The following is a 24,660-nucleotide window of genomic DNA, read 5'->3' as shown; positions in this document are numbered from 1 at the left end:
GAACTCTGTTTTATTTGTTATTCCCTTTGAGCCTCATAAGACCTTTATGAGGGACACGTTGATGGACACTCCATGCAGCAGATGAGGTGATGGAAGCTCAGAGAGGTGAAGTAGACTTGCTCCAGGTCACTGTCACAGTCTGCTCAGGCCGTCCTGCAAAATACCACAGACTAGGGGGTTCAAACAACAGATAATGATTTCTCACGGTTCTGGAAGCTGGGAGTCCCCAGATCAAGATCCAGCAGGGCTTGGTTTCCAGTGTGAGCTCCCCTCCTGGCTTGCAGATGGCCACCTTCTTGCTGTGCTCCTCACACAGCCTTTCCTCTGGGTACACACAGTCGAGGAGAAAGAGAGCTCTCTGGTTCTCTTATAAGGACACTAACCTGTCAGCTCAGGGCCCACCCTTAAGAACCTACTTAACCTTAATCACTTCCTAAAGACCATATCTCCAAATACAGTGTCACAGGGGGGTAGAGTTCAACATAGGGATTTGGTGGCAATTGAGGGGTGGGACACAATTCAGTCTGTAGCAGTCCTACAGCAAGAAAGTGATTTGAAGTCAAGCCATGTCCCTCTGTGCCTGCTTTCCTAAATACCACTATGTTTTACTTGCCCAGAGAGCTGAGCTTGGGCAGAGACGGCTGGGTACAGTCTCTGGACTTCTGTCTTTTGGTCTCTCAGCTGTTCAATACGCCCGCCTCCCCTTCCCTCCCACCCCACCTTACCCCTCCCTTGCCCAGCTTCTCTGCTCCAAACCACTGCCTCCTGTCCTAGGTACAAGGGTGGAAGGGAGGATCTTCCTTGAACCAAACTTTCTGAACCCTGAATGGTGCCAGGGCTCAGTCAGTGGCAGGCTAGGGAATGGTGCACCAAGAACCGGCCTATGTCCCGGACTGAAGCCCAGGACACTAGAGGAAAAGCAAAAGAAGCACAAGCTGAGCCTGCAGTCCTCTTTGGGCCCAGTCCAGTGCTGGGCCCTCCAATAGATGGTTGCTGGTTGAATGAAACCATGCGGGCCCAATTCCCTGGCTCCTGAGATAAGGGAATAGTTGCTGGTCACTCCCATCGGGCAGGATGGGAACCTAATCCACACTGGCCAACCACCTCCCAGAGCAGCCATGGCCGTGCTTGTCACTTACTCATTATTAAAGACTTTGCAGTAAAAACAAGCCTTCTGGCCTCATGCACAAGCTTCCACCAAGCCAGACAACGAACTAGTCATCCACCTGGAATGCCTCCTCTCTATAAATTACAGTATCTGCGTGTTTTCTTTAAAAACTATTCTCTTCCCCACTTTCTTATGCTTTACCGTTCCCACTTGCGTTAAAAGGCGGGCTTACAAAGGTTTTCGTAACTTAAAAAAAAAAAACAAACAAACTCAGAAGGACAGTAGGGGGATCCCTGGGTGGCGTAGCGGTTTGGCGCCTGCCTTTGGCCCAGGGCGCGATCCTGGAGACCCGGGATCGAATCCCACATCAGGCTCCCGGTGCTTGGAGCCTGCTTCTCCCTCTGCCTGTGTCTCTGCCTCTCTCTCTCTCTCTCTCTGTGACTATCATAAATAATAAATTAAAAAAAAGAAAAAAAAAAAAAAAAGAAGGACAGTAGGCCCGAGGATAGCATTCAGAAAATGAAAATGTGTCATTTTATCTTTCCAAACTGTCAAAGGCGGCAAGGAGTACCAGGGCCCCCCCCCCTTCCCACGTTTACAGAGGCTGAGAGCAACCTTTTCCCGGCGCTGATGCTGAGGTGGCGCTGCTGTTGAGAGAAGCACGTCACTCCCGTTCCCCATCCCTGTGCTCCCACCCCTAGGCTTGCTACCCAGCCTCCTTCCAGAGGAAGGGACACTGATGCACAGAGCTTCTGGAGCTCTGTCCAGCATCACCGTGATCACGTGGTTGCTAGTTGACTGTTGGCACCTCTCTACTGTGAGCCAGAAGCCTCACCCCAACTAGTTCCAATCGGGAAAAAAAAAAAAAAAATTTTTTTTTCTTTTTTTTTTTTTTCCAAGTAAAATTCAACCTTGAGCATCTTGGAAAAGGCAAGAGCCCACATTTTCTATGATTCATCGCTCTTCCCAGTGGCAGGGCTCCCCGGGATGCATGTTGTCCTCCAAGCTGCACCGAGGCGTTTCTGTCTTGCTCTCATCAGCCTCGTTCACCATCTCCGTGGTTGGCTTTTGCAGGTGTGAAAGCTGTGGAGCCGTTTTCCACGCCGAATGCAAAGAGAAGTCCGTCCCCTGCCCGAGATGTGTCCGCCGAGAGCTGCAGAAGAAGCAGAAATCTTTCTGGCGGAGGCTGAACGTGGACGAGAGCCTGGAGGAGGCTTGCAACATGTTCGAGCTGTCCTACCAGAACACCTGACTCAGCAGGAGCCCGAGGCCAGGGCCTGACCTCTCGCTGATCCAGCAGCCCGGTGGCTTCCTTGCTAGACAGTTAGATCCCTCTGGAAGAAGAGTATGTCTCCTGTTCAGCTAGATAGAGATATATATTTACACACATTCCCACATACCTGTTCGTCCCGTATGTATGTTCTGTGTAAATCGCTGTCCGTGGAGCCTCTGTGGCTCAAAAAAAAAAAAAAAAAAAAAAAAAAAACCAACTACCATTAGCTGAATCACACTTAACCCTGAATTTCAGCAGCTTGCTCCCAAGCAAAATGTGGTTTACACACAAGGCTTTATAGGTCAGACTTTTTTTTTTTTTTTTTTTGCTCTCAGGGGCTGTTTTGTTACACAGGACACAGGAGGAAGCTTACCTACGGGACCACAGAACTTCGGGTTATTTTTGTGTTATTTATTTTTAGCCGTTGCAGAGGACGAAGTCACTGAGGCAAGCACTCATCATCGTTTGTTTCATGTGAAAATCTTCGGAACACAGGAGTGATGCCTGGATGGCCCAAGGGGCCCCGCGTCCCTGACAGCAGCACCTCGGTTTCTACCACACAGGTGGGGATCCCCTCAACCGAGCGGCTCAGAAGTGAGGCGACTGAGCTCCCTCTGCAGAGCATGCACCCCTGATTTATGAGGAGAGCTCCTTCTGGCTCTGAGGTGATCTCAGGTTTTTTCCTGAGGGGAAAAAAAAGGGACCTCTGCGACCAATACCTGCATGTTGTCGGTCTGTTTGCTGGTACGAGTCCCAGCGCTACCCAATGACACGGCGCCCCTCCATATTTGGTTGAAAACATAGCTTTCGAAGAGTTTTCCTGGGGTCTCATGGGTAATAGTTATGACTTTGTAATAGTGCTGGCCTGAGGAAATTTCCTGCGATTGTGGTTAAATACATTGGTTTGTAGACCTATGGGTATAGTGCGTACCTTCTATGAGATGGTCTTCGGTGTCTTTTCACAGAATCTTGTGTAGGCATTTCCTACTTATTTATTTTAAATACTTTATTTCTCATTGTTCTTCACTGCACTTTCATTTGGACCCTTAATTTGTCAACTTTGCCACTTCTACGCTTTTTAAATTGTTTACAAAATCAAAGTAACATGGCACGTCAGAACACGTTAGACTATTAAGAAAATACCAAACTTATAAGTAATGAGTTCGGTGTAATAATATTGTTTAAATAAATACACACACACACATAATTGCCACCTTAAAGTGAAACAGGAAGTGCTAAAATCGTATCATAGGAATAAGAAATATAATGAACTGCTTCGCCGCTTGGCCAAGTAGGGGGCCCCCACTGCAGTGCCCTCGTAGGAGCCAGCGTAGCAGTGGTTGTGACCAAAGTGTCAGGGGGACGGCGCTGGAAATCGTGGCTTGGGTCCTCCCACCATAACTCCACAGCACAAGGATACACTGATACTGAAACAATTCTTAGCAGACTGTATGAGACGACTCTGTTTCCACTGAGCTGATGCCAACACCTTCCTGGTTTGGTAGTTTCGCTGCTGTTAGGATCTGGAGAGTCAGTGGCTCACACTGTACATGATACATTTAACCCCACGGCCATGTTCCCTGACACCTCTTCCCCCCAGATCCTAACTCTTGATACCTCTGTCCATTTAGAGGCGAGACATTTCAGACAGACTTTCGTGCAGCCTGCCGGAAGTCTGCACAACCTGTTGCCGGTTCCGTGGGCCCCAGACCACTCGCTTCAACTTCACAGTGCGACATTGTGCGTGCATTTCTTTTCTGATTCTACAGCAGCCATAACCAAGGGCGTATAAACTTCCCCAGAGGCCAAAACCCCATTCACAAGGACACCTTACGGTGCCTTTTATTCTTGGAAAACCAGGTTGACTCCTCCCCCGCCCCCTCCAGTTACAGAGAATGCTGCACACGAAAGATAAAGGGTGGAAAAAATCTCAAACAAGCACTTGGCAAACAGGCAAACAAATTTGATCCTCTCCTCCTTTTTCCTCCCCTTCGTGAAATACAGTATTTATATTTTCCAGCCTCAGAGAAGATAGCAGAACATGATCTTTCACAAGAGAATTATAGACCTGCTTATTATAAAACAGATGTGCTCCGATGGCAAAGTGCCTTTCTCCTCCGCCCCCGGCTCCCTGTCACCGTAGCTTACTTCTGCCTTCGCCGAAATTAATGTATCCAAGGTCCCGACTGTCAGCGAGGGTCCCCAGCGCAGCGCGTTTGCAGTCGTGAAGCGCAGGCCCCCCTCCTCCCGGCCAGCACGTTTGCTCTCCCTCTGGACAGATTTCCTGTCCCACCCTGCAGGCACCTAGCGGCAGGCCTGCCAAGGAGGTGAGATTCCAGATCCCTGTTCTAAAGGCCTTTGTTTTCACGGGGGCACCCGCCTAGAGGGCCCTGCTAAACACTGGCCTCCGCTGGCAGCTCCTCCTTGGGAGGAGTTAGAACCTTCTACCCACATCACTTTCTGCTTATTTTCAAAAGGGCACCAAAAAAAAAAAGAGAGAGAGAGAGAGGGAGGTACGCTTGCCCTTGGCTACCCAGAAGCAGGACTGCATCCCAGCCGCTTCTGTTTTCTCTTCTTCTTGTCCGCCCCTGACAGCCTGGCCGGTGCCGCCTGCCGGCCTACACGGCTCTCAGCCACCACCACCAAAATCTGATAGGACAGAGTGGAGCCAGCTCAGGAATTGGGTCTGTCATGAAAAATTCCAAATTGCTGTTTTCCAGCCCAGAACGCCTTGGAGCACATGAACGCCCTTACTGTTTTCAACCCAAACAAATGACTCGGTGCACTGTTAGGTAATTGTTCTACTGCTTAGAAACTATCGAAACAAAAGCAAATCCGTGGATTACCACCTCCTTAAGACCAAACTAATACCTGCTTTCCTTCACATTCCCTTTCTCATCCCATATTAAATATCTCGCACATAAAACACACAAGAAAATGGCCAATTAATCTCCTAGAGCCGGCGGCCGACTGGAGGAACCTCTGTTCGCTTGAAAGGCCCATTCCCTGGTGGATCACTTGAGGAAATCCCTCCTAACGGTGCCAGAAACTCATGTGTGAGACAGTCCAACCCTGGTAAAATCCTGGCATCTAACCCTGCCGTGGAGAAGCCAGTTCCCGAAATAGACCGCAGTTGCACCACTGCAGGAAGGCCACAAAGTACTTTAAAAGCAGTCAACTGGAATCGAGTCATGTTCTTTCCAGGGCTGATTTTCCCCAAAGTTGAAAGCCTCTTTATATGAAAACCATGCAAACTCTCGTCATCCCCCTTGCCTCACTGCCTTTCAGGGGACCGTATTAAGAGTTCTTTTCCATCTGTAAAAGGTCATATTGTTAGGAGCTATAATACTTGATTCGCTGACAGGGCAGTCGCCTTCGGATCCGACTAGACCAGGCCTCCCCCAAACAGGGAACATCATCAGCGTTGGGGATTTGTGGTTTCCAACTAACTCAGTGGTATTTCGGACTCCTGCAGAGGGGAATGGCTGTGACTCCTTTCCGGCTGCGGCTCGAACCGTGGTGTTCAGGTCATGCCGCAGCCATAGGCAGCCTCTGCCACCGAGAGGGAGTCCATTCCGACGAGGTCTGCGTGCGTACACACTGAACACTGACACCGGACAGCCCCTTCTTGTGCCTCCTTGAAAAGGTTCGGCTTCCAGACCTGTGGGTGGTTCTCTACCTGTTGGCCAAACAGGGCCGTGTGTGAGTTACTGCATCAGGTAGGCCTGGATGCCACACGAAAGCTTCCTGCAGGGAGAGCCATTATCTGAGGAAGCCAGGGTACATTCTGTTCCTAATTTCGGGTGAAGCCAATGCTGCTGTTCGCAAATTTGAGCAGAATCATTCATCACCACCGCTCTGCCGCACTTCGCCGCAGTATCTGGATAAGGAAGTAAACCTTCAGCTCTTGATTCTAATACTGCCGAGAGTCGGCACAGGGGTTATTTTATTTATTTATTTACTTATTTATTTTTACTTCTCCCAGTAAAGAGTGATGCATACAGTTTCCCCCCTTATTTCTTGAATTTTCTGTCTCAGCTCTTTTCTGATTCTAAGATAATGTTAGAAAGTAGAGAATTGGGGGTGAAACAGAGAGACACGAACACACTGTCCTTTGCGTGAACTGAGTCACCAGAGGTACTGTTTTCCTTCCCTTGGTACTTGTTAACAAGTAGGCATTAGTGCACCGTGGACATTGGACATCCTTCTAGCCCCGTGTCTGATAGAACTCACTGGCCTAGGTTGGGCCCAGTGACGGGTGACTGAGCCCCGCTCGGTTAACTTACGCAGACAAGTGTTGATTCCTGTCATGGGGTGCTGTTAAGTCCTGGCACCCAGCAATTCCGAATGGTAGACAATTCCAATGTCATTGTTTTCAGACCCCCTGACTTGAAGGGTTTTCTTTAGTGTGTCTTTTTTGTTTTTTAAAGACTTTATTTATTTATTCATGAAAGACACAGAGAGAGAGGCAGAGACACAGGCAGAGGGAGAAGCAGGCTCCCTGTGGAGAGCGTGATGTGGGACTCGATCCTGGGACCCTGGGGATCACAACCTGAACCAAAGGCCATTGAGCCACCCAGGTGTCCCTTCTTCAGTGTGTCTTAGTGGGTGCACGCCACAGTAAAGTTTAAGTCACTGTTAAACTCTAGGTAAAAAGTCAAAAGTGTGGCATCCCCTCCTCAGCACAACTGTAGTTGTCAGGGGTTTTAGTTAAACCGGGTTCCCCCGTGATGGTATTAGGGAGCACTCTCCTCATCAGCTGGCCTCCGAAGTGAGGCGAGGCACTGTTAAACCCCAGGAAAGGGGCAACTGCTTTTTGGCTTTGGTTCCTCCCTGTGGAAAGAGAAGCCACCGGTGTGGAAGCCACAGCCATTGCCCAGGGGAGAAGATTCAGGCGCCTACAGCGCCTCTTAGCGCAGTGAAGACTCCTTCCCTCCGCCCCCCTCCGCCATAGTGCTCTAGACCAGTCTCTCCCCTTCCTTGCCCTGGTCCCTAGAGCTAGGCCCCCCCGCCAGCCGCAGCCCCCCACCTTGCAGCCCCAGGAGCCTGCGCTGCTCCTCCCACTTGTCCGCCCCACAGGAGTGCCTTACAGTACCGTGTCGTGCTTCTAGCAGCCTCCACTGACCCACTTGAAGGCCACACGGCTTCCTCCTGCCAGCCACCGTTACCCGGGTGCGCTGGAACCTGCACATTCCTCCAGCATGGCAGACCCTTCCCCTTTGCTTAACCTGGTGCCTTAAGCTCAGGAGGGAAGGATTCCTTCCGGGAACACATTGTGAGAGCAGAATGCTACAAACATGGGCTTCTAGCTCTGTGGACACTCATACCAGGAAATACAAAAGACATAGCACGTAATGTTTTACTTTGTTTTATGCTGGGGCTGTTTCTCTTTTCTTTTTTAAGTCACTCTTTTTTTATTTATTTGCTTGCTTGCTTTCATTAACCAAACTCAGGGGAATGTCATGCGGTCACCAAGGCATGAGTGGAGGCATTAAACCAGTCAGCCAGATTTGAATCTGTAAAGTCACTGAACTCAGCCTTTTTCAGGTTAAAAAATGACACAAACACAGAATTTTCTTTTCTTTTACTGTATAAAGGTTTCCTGCTTTACTTCACCACCTGTTTTCCAAGTAGGAAGTGGGAAGCCTCTTGGATACATTGTGATAAAAATGTTTCTGGGTGGTGTGGGCGGTCCACCGAGCTATTAATATTTGGCTTTTGCTGCTGGAGGTCTAGGTTCTGATTTCAGTCACCTACCACAATCTTATTTTAAATAGCCAGAAGCCTACCATACAAGATTTGGGGGGGGGGGGGGGGGCGGAAAAGGAGGGAAAATGTTTAGTCTGCAAATGAAGAGCATTAAATGTGGTGCAGAAGAGTTCTACACCACTCATTCTTCTGCTCCTGGGTTAGATCCGTGTTGTTTTCCCTTATTTCTGCTAGTGCAGTACAAGGTTTGGGCTATTATATCACTATGTGCTGAGCTATTTGAAATACCTAATGCACTAACATACATACACACACATACACACATATGTGTTGTTTGTTTTCTGGATTTTTTGCCTTTTGTTTTAGCATAACTTATCCATACTTTTGTCTATATCATTTTTAAATATCAGTAACTGTTGGGATCCCTGGGTGGCGCAGCGGTTTGGCGCCTGCCTTTGGCCCAGGGCGCGATCCTGGAGACCCGGGATCGAATCCCACGTCGGGCTCCCGGTGCATGGAGCCTGCTTCTCCCTCTGCCTATGTCTCTGCCTCTCTCTCTCTGTCTCTCTGTGACTATCATAAATAAACAAAAATTAAAAAAAAAAATTTTAAAAAAAATAAATATCAGTAACTGTTAAAATATAAGATGAAGTTGTGTTGTTGACAAGAACCCTAGTTTTTATGGTCATCTGTTATATAATTTAAGCTTACCAGTTCCTAATGTATAAAATTATCTCTCTCTCAATAAACAATGCAGAAAATACTTTGTTCTCATAACAATTTCATTAAAATACTGTCTTCACAGGGTTGGTGAAACCCCAAGATGAGCTCTGGATGCTAATTCAAAGTCAAGATTTGAGCTTTATTGAAAGTAAGCTACAAGGACTTTAAAAAATCTCTCTTAATATTAATCCAGATTTTAGCTTTTTTCTAATTTATCAACTTGCAATACTTTCATCAGCCCTTCCTATGCTTGTGAAGAATATAGTATAAAGTTGTTTTTTGTTTTTTTAATGCAGAGGTACTACTATGGGTCTTGGTTGTGAAACTGGCACAATTTCTTTCAGGTCTGAGACAAACCTGCCAAAGCTCATGCATGGAATGTCTTACCTTACATAGCTTTGCCCCAAGCCTCCCCGCCCTGGTTTCATCTCGTCACCAAATCGGATAGACAAGTGGCAGGCAGTAAGCCAGCAGGCAAGGATGCTAGTCTCCTGAAGACCATATTTGGGGAGCAAAGAGTGACAAGCAGAGTAGGTGTTTACATGAGAGAGAGCAGTCCTCTGGCTGTTGAGACGTGATTGGGAGTATCTGCTCTACCTAGCCTGGGCTGGCCCTTGCTTTGCCACCACAAAGCCCACCGGGGAAGGGGGGGGTGTACGACTGTCCACTAGGAAACTTTCAAAACACCATTTAAACTCACTTTCTCAAAGACAGCCATTGGAGACTAGTAAAGGTGCTTCCGGTTAAACATTTACCAAAGGCGAACCCTGAGCTTCACACCCAAGACATACCTCAAAGTGCTCATGCCCAGCCTCTCCACCTCCTCCCTCAGGAAACCAACTGGGACTCACACCCGTTCTGTCCAGGCAACAACTGGACTTCATCCTCACAAGAAACCTGCTGCAATCCATGATAAAGAGAAACGAGTTAATGTTTCACAAAACCAAACGAGACACTCGGTATAGTCAGAGCCGGAATTCACCTGATTCACAGGACTGGTTAGCTTTCCCCTAGCTGTGGTAAACTCTGGACTAGTTGGTAACTCCAGGAAGTTTGGCATTATCAGAGAGAGAAGATATGCAAAGATGTTTTCAGAAGGATGGAAAGAGACTATTTTGTTCCCCTCCCCCCACCCCAGGAGATGGTGATTTGAATCTCCCTTCATTGTTTCCCCTGCCCTGTCTTTTGATGATGGCTCAAGATGATGGCTTTAATCAGTGGTTCCCACATCAGAAACATAAAAACAAAAGCAAAATGTCAGGACCCCATCACAGACAACTGAATCCGAATCTCTCCGGATGGGGCCTGAGTGTTTGTATTTCTTAAAAGCTCCCAGGGTGATTCTCATGTGTTCTGAAAGTTAAGAACCACTAGATGAAATGAAGCAAGTTGCCCTGAAATAAACATTTGCTTGGCATACTGGTGGTCTGCAGAGGGAAGGACGTCAAAGGGCTGTGGAGGGACTGCATGGCCTTAGCTGCCCTCGAGCTAACAGCGGCCGCCGCCCTTCTTCCCAGCAGACACAGGACAGAACAGTACTTTGGGACTTGCCGCTCAGGGGTTACAATCGTTTCCATAAAACCTCACCTTTATACCCCCTTTTATTTTCTTCCAGGGTGCGGTCAGCTTCTATTTCTCCAGTATATACTATTGCCAGACAGCCTGGTGAATGCAGTGGCCAGGTCATGGCCACAGGTGACTAAGCTGGCTACAAAGGGAGCCTTGTATTCTCCCTTTCAATTTTTCGTTCCTCCTGGTGATGCTCCACTTCTCCTCATGCGCATGCATGTGAGAGTCTGCTCTCAGTTCAGACCCATCCAGCTAACATGACCCTCACCACTCTTGAGAGTGGTGCTTAAAATGGAAACGCACCAGGTGCTTCTTGCCCAGAAAGACCTGGGAAATGCATGAAACCTTGAGCTGTGCCCAAATTTGCCTTGGTTCAGAAGAATCAGACTTGAAAATGAACGAGAGTCATTCCAAACACAGGCACCTTCTGAATGGATGGATGACTTTCAGCCTTAAATGCCAGTTACAGGTGAATGGAAGCAGCCAGTTTTCCCCCTCCCCTCTTTCTGAGGTCAATGACTTTGATGACAAGTATTCCTTATTCATGAGCTTTCCCTAAAAGTTGAATCTTAAAAATTATCATCGCCTCCGTGCCCACAATGCTCATCACATGGAACACATCCACAGTAGTGATGACATCATTCAAAATCACTATAGGCAGCTAGTAGTGCTGTGGGGCAGGAATGCAACTAGAAATTAACTTGGGTCTATTGGGGCCTTACCTGGGATTTGTTCTAAAGCAGGATCATTAGAAACTACATTCCTGATTGGGGGGAAAATGTTTTGTTTTTTTAAAGATTTTATGTATTTATTCATGAGAGACAGAGAGAGAGAGAGAGAGAGAGAGAGAGAGAGAGGCAGAGATACAGACAGAGGGAGAAGCAGGCTCCATGAAGGAAGCCTGACATGGGACTCGATCCCGGGTCTCCAGGATCACAACCTGAGCCCAAGGCAGATGCTCAACCTCTAAACCACCCAGGCGTCCTGGATAAAATGTTTTAAATTTATTTTTATTGGGGCACCTGGGTGGCTCAGTGGGTTAAGCATCTGCCTTCAGCTGAGGTCATGATCCCAGGGTCCTGGGATCCAGCCCCACATCAGGCTCCCTGCTCAGCAGGGAGTCTGCTTCTTCCTCTCCTTCCTCCCCCCCCCCCCCCCGACTCATGCTCTCTCACTCGTTCACTCTCACTTTATCTCAAATAAATAAATAAAATCTTCAAGAAAAAATTGTATTTTTATTATTCCATTAGATTCTGACTGGGGTAGAGGGATCCCTGGGTGGCTCAGCGGTTTGGTGCCTGCATTCGGCCCAGGGCATGATCCTGGAGTCCCAGGATCAAGTCCCACATCAGGCTCCCTGCATGGAACCTGCTTCTCCCTCTGCTTGTGTCTCTGCCTCTTTCTGTGTGTCTCTTATGAATAAATAATTTTTTTTTTTTTTAAAAGGTTCTGACTGGGGTAGAGAATCACTCCTCCCCCCCAACCCCCGCCCCCTGGATAACAAAGTCCTCTGGTACATAGGAACCAGGAACCCCCGGTCCAAACACACTCGGCAGAGAGATAGAGTTCCTGCTTTCCCCTTGGCATGTATTTTGGGCAGAAAAGTCCAGCAGGAAGAATAAACTTTTCCCATAGCTGAATATACAGGAGTTCTGATTTATGCACAGTGACTTCCATTTACCTGGACAACAGGGACACTCATGACTCCACCTTTATCTCATATTTCTCCATTGAGGGAGACTGGCTTTATGCAAATCAGCTAGAGTTCACACATTCATGCCACATTTCAGATCCTGCCGTCTAGGTCTCGGGGAAATTCCAGCAGCTTTTATCCAGATGCTCCCAGACAGACCGATATGAGAATCACTTGCAGGGACTTTCGTGTGCTCCCAGGATGGGCTGTTGTTCTGAAGCTGAAGAGCTGCTATTAGCACAGTAATTTTTTCAAATGAACATTGAGCTAAATTATCTCAAATGTATGAAGGAACATCTCTCACTGTGTTATGGAAAATTGCCTCCCAAATTACAAGACTATACAAAGCACATATTAATTTGGGGCCCAAGGACATCCAAATTGCCTTAGCTTCTGTGCTGTATTGTGATGACATGCTCTTAATAATGCCAGGTTCCAAGGATACCACGAGGTGCACACTGCTAGGAAAATAAACCAGGAGCTGTCTCCATTATGATCCCTGTGTGCACACCCAAGCCCAGCTAGAGGCATTTTGTGCTGAGATTCAAACCTTTTGCAGAGGAAACCAATTCCAACTGCATAGGCAGGGAAGGGAATTTGAGTTCTAAACTAGGTCAACTTCCCCAGATGGCTTTCTCACTGAAGCCCAGGAGTGAGGCAACTGAGGACACGCCCAGGAGCGGCCCCCAGGAGGACACGGAGGAGATGCCCCATGACAGGTGTCTCAAGGAAGTAATCCTGCACCTGCACGGAACCCCACGCCAAGGTGAAAGGGGGGGAAGCAGGGGCCAGAGCCGCTGGCAACATGTGGCAATGTCTGGTTGGACAGTGAACCCCAGAAACTAGCCCTGCCTGAATCACCCCCACACCTGTACTGCTGGCACCCAAACAGTCAGCTCACACGCGGCCCAACACAGGATGCGGTTAATGAGGATTTTCAAAGAGAAAAATGAACATTTTTTAAGATAAAAATTATTAGATTTTGCCTTGTTTGTTCCACCTCACCTTTTCATTTTTCACTGTTTTGAGGAAATATCACAAAGCAAATCCCAGACATATTGACATTTTATCCCCTGCATGCTTTAGTACACATCTAAAAAGACGTGTGGGTGGCTCAGTCTATTGACCATCCGACTCTTGATTTTGGCTGTGGTCAAGGTCTCAGCCAGGTCACATCAGGCTCCATGCTCAGCAGGGAGTCTGCTTCAGATTCTCTCCCCAGCTCCTCCCCTCCAAACAAATAAATAAATCATAAATAAATAGTGTATTTTTTCTACAGTCACAATGCCATTACACACCTAACAAAATTAGCAATGTTTCCTTCCTATCTGATACTCTGTTTCAAGTCGAATTCATCTTATTATCTCAAAAACATCTTTTGTTGTTTTGTTTGTTCAAACAGTAAAGCTTTTACAAAATAAAAATAAGATTATGAGGTGCTCCCCCCCCCAAGGTTTGATATAGGCTCTGGTGCCTCCTCAGCTTTCCTTCCACCTTCTTTTTCTTCTTCTTCTTTTTTTTTTTTTTTTTTAAGATTTGATTCTTTTTTTTAAGTGATCGCTACACCCAACGTGGGGCTTGAACTCACAACCCCCAAGATCAAGAGTCACACACTCTTCCAATTGAGCCAGCCAGGTGCCTTCCACCTTCTTTAAAGGCACAGGTGTCCCACTCTTCCTTCAGAGGACAGTGCTCTCCATTCCAGGTGGCCTGTCAAAGTCTGACTGTCGGACCCATAGCCCAAGCTGGGCCAGCAGGAGTTTGAACTTGACGGGAGCCGAGCGTGCACCTGAACAACAGCTGCTCAAGGGGTTTTCCACTCATCCAGCTCCCTGAAACTGCCCTGAACTCTGCTCTTCCAAAGACCTGGGGGTTTCTATTCCCTAAGTTCCATCAACTATGCAACAATGGCTTCTCTCTTTAGGTTAACCAGACCTGGTTTCTCACACAATGCTTCTCCCACACAACATCTCATCACATTTTGTCCCCTTTTTCTGTACATTTGCCATCCCATCCCACCCTAGGCTCCCAGCAAAACACGTAAGAGCAAACCTGCCAGGGGCCACCATCCCTGGCCTCCATAGCCCAAAGGCTGTGACAAGGCGACACCCCCAACACGATGCTAGTGGCTCACCAAGGATGCTGAAGAACAGACTAATTGGAATGATGGGCTCAAGAGAAAGGGTTCTGACAGAATTGAAAGAGAGAGAGAGAGGGAGAGAGAACGCTTCACTGGCAGGGATGGCAGAGGGTCCCATCTACTGTTTCCCAGCACATGTTGAGATGCAGGGCATTGGCTCCTGAGCTGACCTGACACTCTGGGCCTCGTGGGAAGGCTCCTCAAGCCTCACCTGACCCCTCAATGCTCTCACCAAGACCAGAACTCAAATGCTCTTCAGTCCTCCCTGGGAGGCACATTTCCCTTTAAAGCAGAAGATATTCATGACATAAAATCAAAAGGCACAAAAAAAACCTGTGAGAAAGGCCGTTGGACAGAGTCCTCCCAAATAACAGACTCAGTCCAGATGTTTTCTTGAAAATGTCACCATTTGCGGTGTGGTTGGTTGAGCACGTGGCTTTTTTTCATCAGGTATGAATGGCTATTTGATAAGATTTTTATTTAAAGCAAGCAGAAGCCTAAGATTATTTATAATCCAAACTTGTCAATGTCAATTTCTCCTTAATAAAACTTCTTATGTCGGACTACTAAAGACAGAGATAACAGGAGGAATAAATTCCCCACCACGATGTTAGCAAGATGCTGGAGCTGGAACAGCCCTTGTGAGGCTGGGGACACAGGGCCAGCAGGAGCTGTTGGAAAAAGTGTCAGAGAAGCACATTCTCAGGCTCTACCCAGACAGGGCTGGGGGGTGGGGGGCCAGAGCCCCAGGATCTGTGTTTTAGCAACCTTCCACCCCAGCGGATTCTGATGCAGGCTGAAGTCTGAGACCCAAGGGGGCACAGAAGAGACCTGCCAATAATCCAGCCCACCCATCTCCCCCTTCAGTCAGCAAACTTTTCTGGAGCCCCCCTGTATGCCAAGCACTAGGTGCTGGGGACGCAAAGCCCACAGTCACAGCCTCCACCCTGCAGAGACCACAGTGACTGGGGAAAGGTGAGTGTGGAAGCAAACAGGGCCTGTGAACCAGCAACATCACTGAAGCAGTTCAATAGATTCCTCTCCTCTCCGCTTTGAGCTGGGTGGCCTTGAGCACAATACTGAACCTCGTTGAGAAGCTCAGAGGCCTCAGTTTCCCCATGGTCTTCTCTATGGGAATAAAAATAATCTTCCTGTTATGGGGCTGTTGTGAGACTCAGGTGAAATGCTGTGGATAAGGCACTTAGCACTGGGCCTGGCACACAGGAGAGATGACTGGACATCAGGTCCTGTCGTTTTCAGGGCACAGAAGGACAGCATGAAAGAGGATGTGGGTCAACCCCACCTGGCCAGGAGGAGCTTCCAGGAGAGGGCACATTTGATGTTGGTCTGGGAAGATGAGTCATTCTGCGCAAAGGAAGGGTGTTGGCTGAAGCCAGGTGGCCAGGAGGCTCCTGCAGGCTCTGGGTGACATTCTGGGGGCCTCTCACACATCCTCCAGCAGGCCCTGAGAGTTCCAGCAGCACCGTTTGGCTACCATTTTGTTGTCTATGGTCCTGCCCAACTCCATTTCCAGACCAGTTTAAAGGTCAGAGTCACCATCTACAGCTCCTGGACGCTGTGAGAGTCTAATGCGCCACACAGCCTATGGTTCAGCCTCCTCCCTTTGTGGCTTCCTCCCCTCCCTGAGAAATGTGGTGGACATGGGGATGTTGCCACAGAGCAGCCTCAACACCTGCCTTTCCACCAGCCCAAGGAGAGGTCCCCCGGCCTCTTCTCACGGGCCTCTCCCACATCTCCATCAATTAGCAGCCCTGCTGGAGGGATGGAGCTGTGGGCGCTGCTCAGTTCCCTTCCCACCAAGTCGCCCGGAGGGGGTTCACCCCCCTCCCCCAGGACTCTGAAGTTGTCTGAGGCAAAGTCTACTTTTTTTCCCCAAAACAATTCTTTTCTCCTTCGTTTGTATTATTAATTTAGAAAGCCCAACACGAGCCCCACCACTGCGCCCCTTCTGCAGATCTATCCCCCCTCTCATCAGGCACCCCGGGCCTCCCATCCTCCTCCTCCTCCTCCTCTCCTTTTATCCTGGTGGCCCTGCTGATTGGAAAAGAGCGCCCCCCCTCTTCCTCCCAGCCCCACAATTGTCACCACCAATTAGTGCATTGTTAGGACACACAATGGCGTTACTGTAGCCAGTGGAACGGGAGGCCTTTGTGCTTCTCCAGCGGGCCGTGGGGGCAGTCAAGTTTCATTTAGAGACTTAAAACACCACGCCAGAAGAAAAATGCTATCAGAAAAGCAAAAAGAATAAAGGGGAGGGGGCAACAAAAAAAGAGAGAGAGAGAGAGAGAGAGAGAGAGAGAAAGAAAGAAAGAAAGAAAGAAAGAGAAAAGAAAAGAAAAGAAAAGAAAAGAAAAGAAAAGAAAAGAAAAGAAAGAAAAGAAAAGAAAAGAAAAGAAAAGAAAAGAAAGAAAAAAAGGACAGAGGGAGAAGGTGAACTTGAAGATGAAGGAGAAAGGAACAGAAGACAGAAGGCTGGGCAGCAAGCAAATGTTGAAAAGGGCAGGGGAAGAAATCTGCTATTCAGGAGTTAGCCCGAACTCATGAAAAGACCCAAGTGGTTGCTACACACTGAGGTCCCCCACTTGGAACACAGAACGGGGCTCGGGCTTAACAGTAATTAGTGGCCTGATTGTCCTTGGAAAGCTGTGTGTCTTTAGAGGATTTTTCCAACTTTCCAATATTTTTTTTCAGTCCTCACCAATAAAGGGGGCAGGAGAAAAGTAGGGGTGAGGGGAGGGAAGGGCCTACAAGCCACATGCCCCTCCCCCAGCAACCTGCAGGGGTGAAGGGGGTACAGCTCAGCTCAGACTTTCTCTTTGACAGGTAAATTGGATTTTATTCTCTGCAACTAATTACAGAGAGTATTTTTCGGTAAGAAGGTGACATATGGGGTACGTTTTAGAGTCACTGTTTTATTTGTTTCAAGTGCCTTTGGAGCAGCCCAGCCCTTTTGGCAGCCAGCTGGGAGACGCCCCCAGAGGGCCTGGGCCAAGCCCCCCCCCCTCCTCACCAGGGGCTTCTATCAGCCAAACTTCTACATCCAGAGCCTTTGCTGCCTGCAAAGTTCACATCCCAGTTTAAACACAGGACCAGCCTGGGAAACCTGCTTTCAGGGCACTTTCAGGGCCTGGGCTGATACCACGAACACTCTTGCTCCTCACAGATACCCAAAACCATCAGAGATGTTCCTGGTGTGTTAGAGCTGAGGCTGAAGGAAAGTTCTTTAGGGCAAAGATGCCCCTACCCCCGAAGTGAGGCTGGTCTCCTGGACGGCCAGGTTCGTCCCCATTCATAGTTTCGTTCACATCCTCTCTCACTCTTGTCTCCCACCTGGCCCACACCACAGTTTCCAGAAAGTGCAAAGACACCAAGCTGGCCCTGCTACTTGTTTTTCGAAGCCCTACACACTCATCTCGTAACTTGTACCCACTTCATTCTGCTGCCCGTGCTTTTTGTTTCCCTTCGAAGGCACTAGCTATGCCTCCCCTTGCCCGGCGTCTGGTCCCACCAGAGTCCTAGTAATGGACTTTACAAACGAGCCGGGGGAAACATCCGCTCCGCGCAAGGTCTCCATAAAATCGCCCCCGTCTTAGAAGCAAAGCCCTCGGGTTCACCCAGGACCTACTAAGCAGCGCGCCGCCTCACTCTGGCTTTTCCAGGCTGGAAGGTAAAGCAGAAACAATTGGGGGGCCTCCCCAGGCATCACCTCAGGCTGGGTGGATGGCGGGGGACCACTCGGAATGCAGGGCCCAGAGCTCCAGGCCACGTGTCCCCTGACCAGGCCAGCTCGTGAGCGGGTGGAGGGGCCAAGGTGCTGGCCCCACGCATGAGACAGTGCAACGACGGTCAGGAGAGAGATGGGAAGGGGGACCCTGGCACCCGGCCCGCGCTGCCACTGACCGCACACTGGCTTCCGGCACCCCGGAGATGCCCTCCTGCTGGTTCTTTCTCCCTCCCTCCTGCCGCGCTGCGGGGACTGTTCAGGCTCTGGGCGGATGCCTGGGTTCCTTCACTCCTGCACCCCCCACCCCAATAAAGGGCACATCCTGATTCAGTCGGGAAGTGAAAAGCAAAACTGTAATAGCGGCCCATGCCGTGTCCCAAACACCCAGACCAGAAAACCAAGTCCCGGGGAGGCTTGAAACAGGAGCCCAGAGCCTCTTCAGGCTGTGCTTCTAGGCTAGAGACAGGCTGGTTCAGTTCCCCCAGATCCGGGGGCAAACAGGGTACAGTGTGCACCCTGAACGGGGTCTGGTGGCACAGACTCAGCACCTCCCACCTGCCCTCCACCCTCAGCCTTGCGCTCTGGGAGGGGGAACGGGAGCCCAAGGATGCCAGAGCTGCCAAGGAGGAGGCTCAAGAGAGGTCAGGGGAAGATGGCCCACTCAGACTCCCAGCCTGAAGACCATGAGGCCCAGAGTTCACGTGCACGACCCACACCCCACATGCTGTACAGTCAGTGTCCTGTCACCAAGTTACCGAGTTCACTGCCTGTGGATCTCTCTAGTCCCCTCTCTTCAATGTCCCACCGTCACTTGTCCTGCTGTTATTCCATCTTTCCAGGACACGTCAATCAATGTATACATTATGAACTCCAAGGCAACAGAAATGTGTCAGGATTTCCAATGTCTGAGTGACATTGAATGGAGTGCTGTTATTTAAGAAATACATGTTTAGGGGGCACCTGGGTGGCTGAATGGTTGAGTATCTGCCTTTGGCTCAGAGCATGATCCCGGGGGCCTGGGATCAAGTCTCACACCAGGCTCCTTGCAGGGAGTCTGCTTCTCCCTCTGCCTATGTCTCTGCCTTTCTCTGCCTCTCATGAATGAATGAATAAAAATTTAAAAAAGAAATACATGTTTATTGATAGTAGCATTAAGTTTTCACTCCAGTGACCACGCCTGTGCTATGCATACAGACCCACGGTGACTGGCCTCACTCCAGCCTCACTTGGGGCAATCAGGGCCAAAGTGAGGGTCCCCCCTTCCTGGGACCAGAAAGGCAGCCTCTGGTAAGTGGCATGCCTCAGAGTAACACTATCCAACAGGACGTTCTGCAATGACAGAAGCGTCCTGTGGCTACGCTGTCCAGTACAGAAGGCACCTGCACTTGAAAGGTCATGGGTCGTGCAACATAGAGAATGAATGGTTCGTTTTATTTCATTTTAAGCAGTATAAATGTAAGTAGCCACTTGTGGCTAGAGGCTCCCACACCGGACAGCACAGCCTTCCACGATGTTCCTGATCCCTGCCGTGGCCAAGGAGCAAATCTGCTCCCAAACTGTGTTGCTTCAGAGAGAGACATCTGTGCAAATCACAAGCCTTTGAGCACCTCCTAAGGAGAAAGGTTTCCAATTAAAGGGAAACAGTCTTTTCTGTCTCCCTTGACTGAGACTGTCAACTTCTCTCACGCACATTCTGCTGACAACCACAATTTGGGGCTCCCTAGTGTAGGCACATGTGGTCTTACCTTGAAATGAGAAAAAGAAGCCGTCCACACCTAGGTGTGTGTGTTGGGGGGGATTAGAGACTCCACTCTACCTGGTGCAGTCAAGGCATTCTGTTATGGTTATCCAGGGGCAGTAAGACTAGTCTACACTCCTTTCCTCCAAAATTGTCAAAGGATTCCTACTAGCATTAGTTATGGCTCTTCCCGGAGCCTGTAAGGCCGGGGCCACAGTTCTGGGTGTGAACCAGTGCAAGGGCATCTGGCTGCTGGCTCGTTAAACACTTCGAGTGAATCAGAGAAAGAGAGAGGCTCCTATTTTCAAGGAGCATTGTTTCCTTCAGTGAGGACTTCTGTAACGGATACAGGTAACAGTAGATCACATGGGGACAATTTCAAAGATGAGAGCAGCTGGGTGAGTAGAAATCACAGCAGATCTAGATGGCGGGGAATCAGGACGGTGCAGGCAAATCACAGACAAGTGACAAGCCCCTCAGCTTCTTGGTATTTAAAACGATCCACGCACTTGCAGAAAAGACAAAACCCCTAGAGGATTTGAATCATAATTCCAAATGCCATTTTAAATCATCAAAAGGGTAGATTAATTTTTCATGCCTCCAAGTAAAATGGGGGTCCTTCTCTCACCTTTGCTGCCACCACCCCCACCAGGGTCCCTAGAGGCACTTCCTAGTTAATGGGCCCTGGAGCAGGCAATTCTAGAAAATGAGCTATGCCTAAGACTGGAAGTGAGAATGAGCATGAGGGAAATGATAGCTGGAATTTGGGGGGGCTTCCCCTTAATGTTCTGCTGATTGCACTTTGAAACAGGTACACAGCATTCTTTCCAGAAACAGAAAATTCAATTCGAGAGCTTCTCATCTTTCTTCTCCTGAGAAGTTGTTCATAACCACTGATTCTCAGCTGACTCTAAGGTCTCAGAGGCTCTGAAACGGTGGTCCACTAAAATATACTTTATCAGTCCATACCTGGCTCCAGTGCTGTATTTCAGAAGCACTGTTTGCAAAGTGTACCCCAGGCCTCTGGCCCTAGAGACGTCACTATTTGTCTGGTGTGACAAATTGTGTCACTATTTGACAAGAAACAAAGTTCAGAGAACAAGACAAAAACAAATATAAGCCTGTATTAAGTTGTGAGTTGCAAACTCCCCGTGTGGTCAGGGTTCAAAAGACAGAGAGATCCCTACGGGCTACAGTCTTGAGACAGAATCACCCAGGAGATGAGCAGAGCCATTCCCAAGGGATGACAGGTGGAGCATTCATGCCTGACCCTGGAGGCCCCTCCAGCCCCAGGACCTGGTAGCGCCTTAGGGAAGCAGTCTCAGGAGGGGGGACGGAATGGCTTCCCCAGGGCACTGTGGACCTGTGAGGTTCATGGATACAGTCACTCCAACCTGTGTCCCACACCCAGCCCTGGGACACAAGCAAACCTTCCTGCCCCCGTTCCATGCACACACCCTGGGAAGGTCACCCACTATTGGCCATGGTACCTGCTAGTAGCCCGTTCTAGTATTGGGGTACCATGGACATAGATGAGAAAATGGTTAAGACCTCAATGCCTGCCCCAAAGGAACACAGATTAATTCCCAGCTCTACAATTTACCACAAGCTGTGTGATCTCGTGCAAGTGACTTAGCTTTCCTGAGCCCCCCATATCTCTCAAATGTGGATGGCCATGGGTTCCCTGCAAGATTATGGTGAAGATTAAATAACAGGTGTATAGTGTTCAGCAAATTATTTGATACATATTAAACCTATACTAATCTTTCTGGAGAAGAGGCAGGAGTAATGAGTAAAGAACTATTGTCCCTTTTCCAAGCTTTTCTAGTCCAAGGATTATTTGATCACTAACTATTCTCATTTTAACAAAGCCCACTGCAAGATGGTTTCACTACAGTGCTTTTCAAATAACAGAGACTTGAACTATCTATTTTCATAGCAATTTGGTTTAATTTTTTTCCCCGCGGCTGATAGAACAGGTTAAACTTAGGAAAAGCTGTACTATGAGGTATCATGAAGGATTTAATTTCTGGATTGGACTGATCGCAGTGAACCCTTAAAAAGAAACTAATGAGACCATGTGCTGGCCAAAAGTAATCCAGTCGTTCAGTAAACATTTACAGAGCACCTTCTACGAGGCAGGCCCTACGCTGCATACCAATGGCTGCCTGTGGGCTCTTATCTTTATAATAGTAAAAATCCTCATCCATAAATATTTCTTAAATAATCAGAGATAAAGACAAGCGCTTGATCTGGAATGACGTAGAAACTTGTTTTTAAACGTGATTAATTTGCCAGGTATATAACAGATAAAGAATGAACATCCAGATTATATAAAGATCGTCTAAAATACCATCAAAAATCATACCAATGGGCAATTTATGGAAAGTGAATTTAAATTGCCAATAAACACATGAAAGACACAATGGAATATGATGTGGTACCTGAATGAGTGAGCAAAGTATTATGTACGATCCAGCAATGCCACATGAGGGTCCCTACCCCAAGGAAATGATAGCGAGGACTCAAGCAAACCTTTGGACACCCATGTTCATAACAGCATGATTCACAACAGTCAAAAGGTGTGAACGAGTGATAGAAGAGGGAAAAACAAAATGTGGTTTATACATACGAAGGACTGTTAGCCCTAGAAAGGAAATTCTACATACGCTATCATGTGGATGATCCTCGAAGACACAAGCGCAGTAAACCAGACATGAGAAGACAAATACCGTGTGATCACACTGGTATGAGGACCTAGAGCAGTCATATCAGGGGGACAAAGCGGACTAGTGATTGCCAGGGCATGGGTGGGGTGAGGGAGAAAGGGGAGCCAGTGTTCTGTGGGCACAGAAGCCAGTGAGGGAAAATGAAAATGTTCTGGAGACGGAGAAGTGGTGACTGAATGGGAATGTACTTAATGCCACTGAATTGGACACCTAAAAATTGTTTAAATGGCCAATTTTATGCTATGGATATTGAACCACAATAAAAAAAAAAGTTATTTCCAAACTTGGATTCAAAAATCACTACCATTCTAGGAGCACCTGGCTGGCTCAGTCAGTGGAAGGTGGGATTCTTGATCTCCAGGTTGTAGGTTTGAGCACCACGTTGGATGAAGAGATTACTCAAAAAAAAATAAGATCTTTAGGGGCGGCTGAGTGGTTTAGTCCATTAGGAGTCTGACTCTTGATTTCGGTTCAGGTCATGATCTCAGGGTTGTGAGGTCAAGCCCCAAGTCGGAGTCCACACCGGTATTGGAGCCTGCTTGAGATTCTCTCTCCCACTCTCTCTGTCCCCCCACTGCTGGTGCTCTCTGACCCTCTATAAAATAAATAAATAAAAATATGTAATATTGGGCAGACCAGGTAGCTCAGTGGTTTAGCGCCGCCTTCAGCCCAGGGCCTGATCCTGGAGACCCGGGATCAAGTCCCACATCGGGCTCCCTGCATGGAGCCTGCTTCTCCCTCTGCCTGTGTCTCTACTTCTCGGTCTGTTTCTCATGAATAAATAAATAAAATATATTTTTTAAAAAGTAGTATTTTTTAGAAATGCAAAAAAACGTTTTAAAAGAACGAGGTACGGGGGACGCCTGGGTGGCTCAGGGGGTGATCCCAGCCCCGGGATCGAGGCCCACATCCGGCTTCCTGCGAGGAGCCCGCTTCTCCCTCTGCCTGTGTCTCCACCTCTCCGTGTGTCTCATGAATAAACAAAATCTTTAGGAAAAAAAGAAAAAAAGAAAAAAGAAAGAACGAGGTAGGCAAAGTAAGTCTAAGATAAGTCATGACGTGAACGAGAGACGGCTACACAGATACTCTTCCATTTCTGTCAAGAAGGCATCCAGGCCGCCCGCGCCGGGCAAGGTCTCCGGGGAGGCCCCCGACGCTGGTCCCAAAACCCGCTTCCGAGGACAACGGGGTGGGGGGAGGCGACGGGAACTCGCGGCTCACCTGTGTCGTGCAGGCACCTTACAAAGGTCCAGGGCTCCCCGGGGTCGCGGGAGGAGGGCTGGGGTCCCCCGGCCGGCGGCTCGCAGAGGGGCCCCGGCCCGCCGCGTCCGACGAGGACCACGGCCACGGGTGGGGGACAGGCCAACACGTGCCCGCGGTAAAAGCAGACCTTTCCGGACGCGAATACTCGGAACCGCGGTCTGTAGAAATAAAAACCTACCCGAGAAGCGGCGGGCTCCGGGCTCCGGGCTCCGGGTCTCGGCGGGGGCGGCGGGCCGCTCGGCCTGGGCGGTGCGGGCGGTGCCTCAGGCGGCCTCGCGGCGCCCGACTGCACCACAGGCTCTGCGCGCGCGGCGGCACGCGGCCTCCCCTCGCCCACGTGACGCCCTCGCCCACGTGACTCCCCGCCCACGTGACTCCTCGCCTGCAAAGTGGGCGCCGCAGGGACGCCGAGGCGTCGGCAGCGCCCGTAACCGCGCGCTCGTGTCTCCCGAGACGGTGCCGGGCTTTGGCCTCTGGAAAAGCGGAGCCGGAGCCGCCCCGTCCGCTGTGCGGAAGCCGGCACCCAGCCCCCGGGCCGCACCTCGGGAACCGGGGCCTCCGGCCTCAGCGGGGTCGGGGCCCGCAGGCCGCGGCTGAGGCGGGCGGGAGGGCGGCTGGCGCCTGCGGCCCACGCTCAGGCCGCGAGGGCATCCTGCTCGAGGCGTCGGGCTGAAAGGGCTGAGGCCGACCTGCGGCGCCCCGCCGCCTGCCTTTCCCGCCTCCCGCCCGCCAGGAAGCGGCCGCGCCTCCTTCCTCCTCCGGAGGTTTGGGAAGTGTAGTTTCTGGGAGAAACATGTGCTCGCGTCTCCTGACGAGGCCTCGACCAGTCTGTTTTTTAAAAGGAACGGAAGGGAAAAGGAAGGGAAGGACAGCTTCCGGGAGGGGGGGACCAGGAAGCAGGGGATTTGGAGGCGTTTGGCCGTTAAACCCAAAAAACTAAAAAAATCCTCAAATATCCCACCTAAAGGAC

The 24,660-nt window shown here is 49.4% G+C and overlaps 1 protein-coding gene and 1 long non-coding RNA gene across 5 annotated transcripts in view; one reads left to right on the top strand and one right to left on the bottom strand.

The window, feature by feature from the left end:
* PLEKHM3 (pleckstrin homology domain containing M3) overlaps positions 1-3,296 on the top strand; it is a 173,482-nt gene extending 170,186 nt beyond the window's left edge. For all 4 annotated transcript variants that reach the window (XM_025442008.3, XM_049106765.1, XM_049106767.1 and 1 more), the window contains exon 8: positions 2,183-3,296. In XM_025442008.3, the coding sequence (XP_025297793.3) occupies positions 2,183-2,360 (178 nt within the window). In that variant the 3' untranslated portion in view covers positions 2,361-3,296. The remainder of the gene's footprint in view (positions 1-2,182) is intronic.
* The window catches only part of LOC125754518 (uncharacterized), a 47,724-nt gene extending 23,711 nt beyond the window's left edge, over positions 1-24,013 (bottom strand). The window contains exon 1 of the long non-coding RNA XR_007408978.1: positions 23,869-24,013. This is a non-coding gene — a long non-coding RNA (uncharacterized LOC125754518). The remainder of the gene's footprint in view (positions 1-23,868) is intronic.
* Between the last annotated feature and the right edge of the window lie 647 nt (positions 24,014-24,660).

Source organism: Canis lupus, chromosome 37 (assembly GCF_003254725.2).
Source record: "Canis lupus dingo isolate Sandy chromosome 37, ASM325472v2, whole genome shotgun sequence".
NCBI lineage: Eukaryota > Metazoa > Chordata > Mammalia > Carnivora > Canidae > Canis > Canis lupus.
Note: the sequence above shows the minus strand (reverse complement) of the source record. Positions and strands in the feature narration are given on the sequence as shown.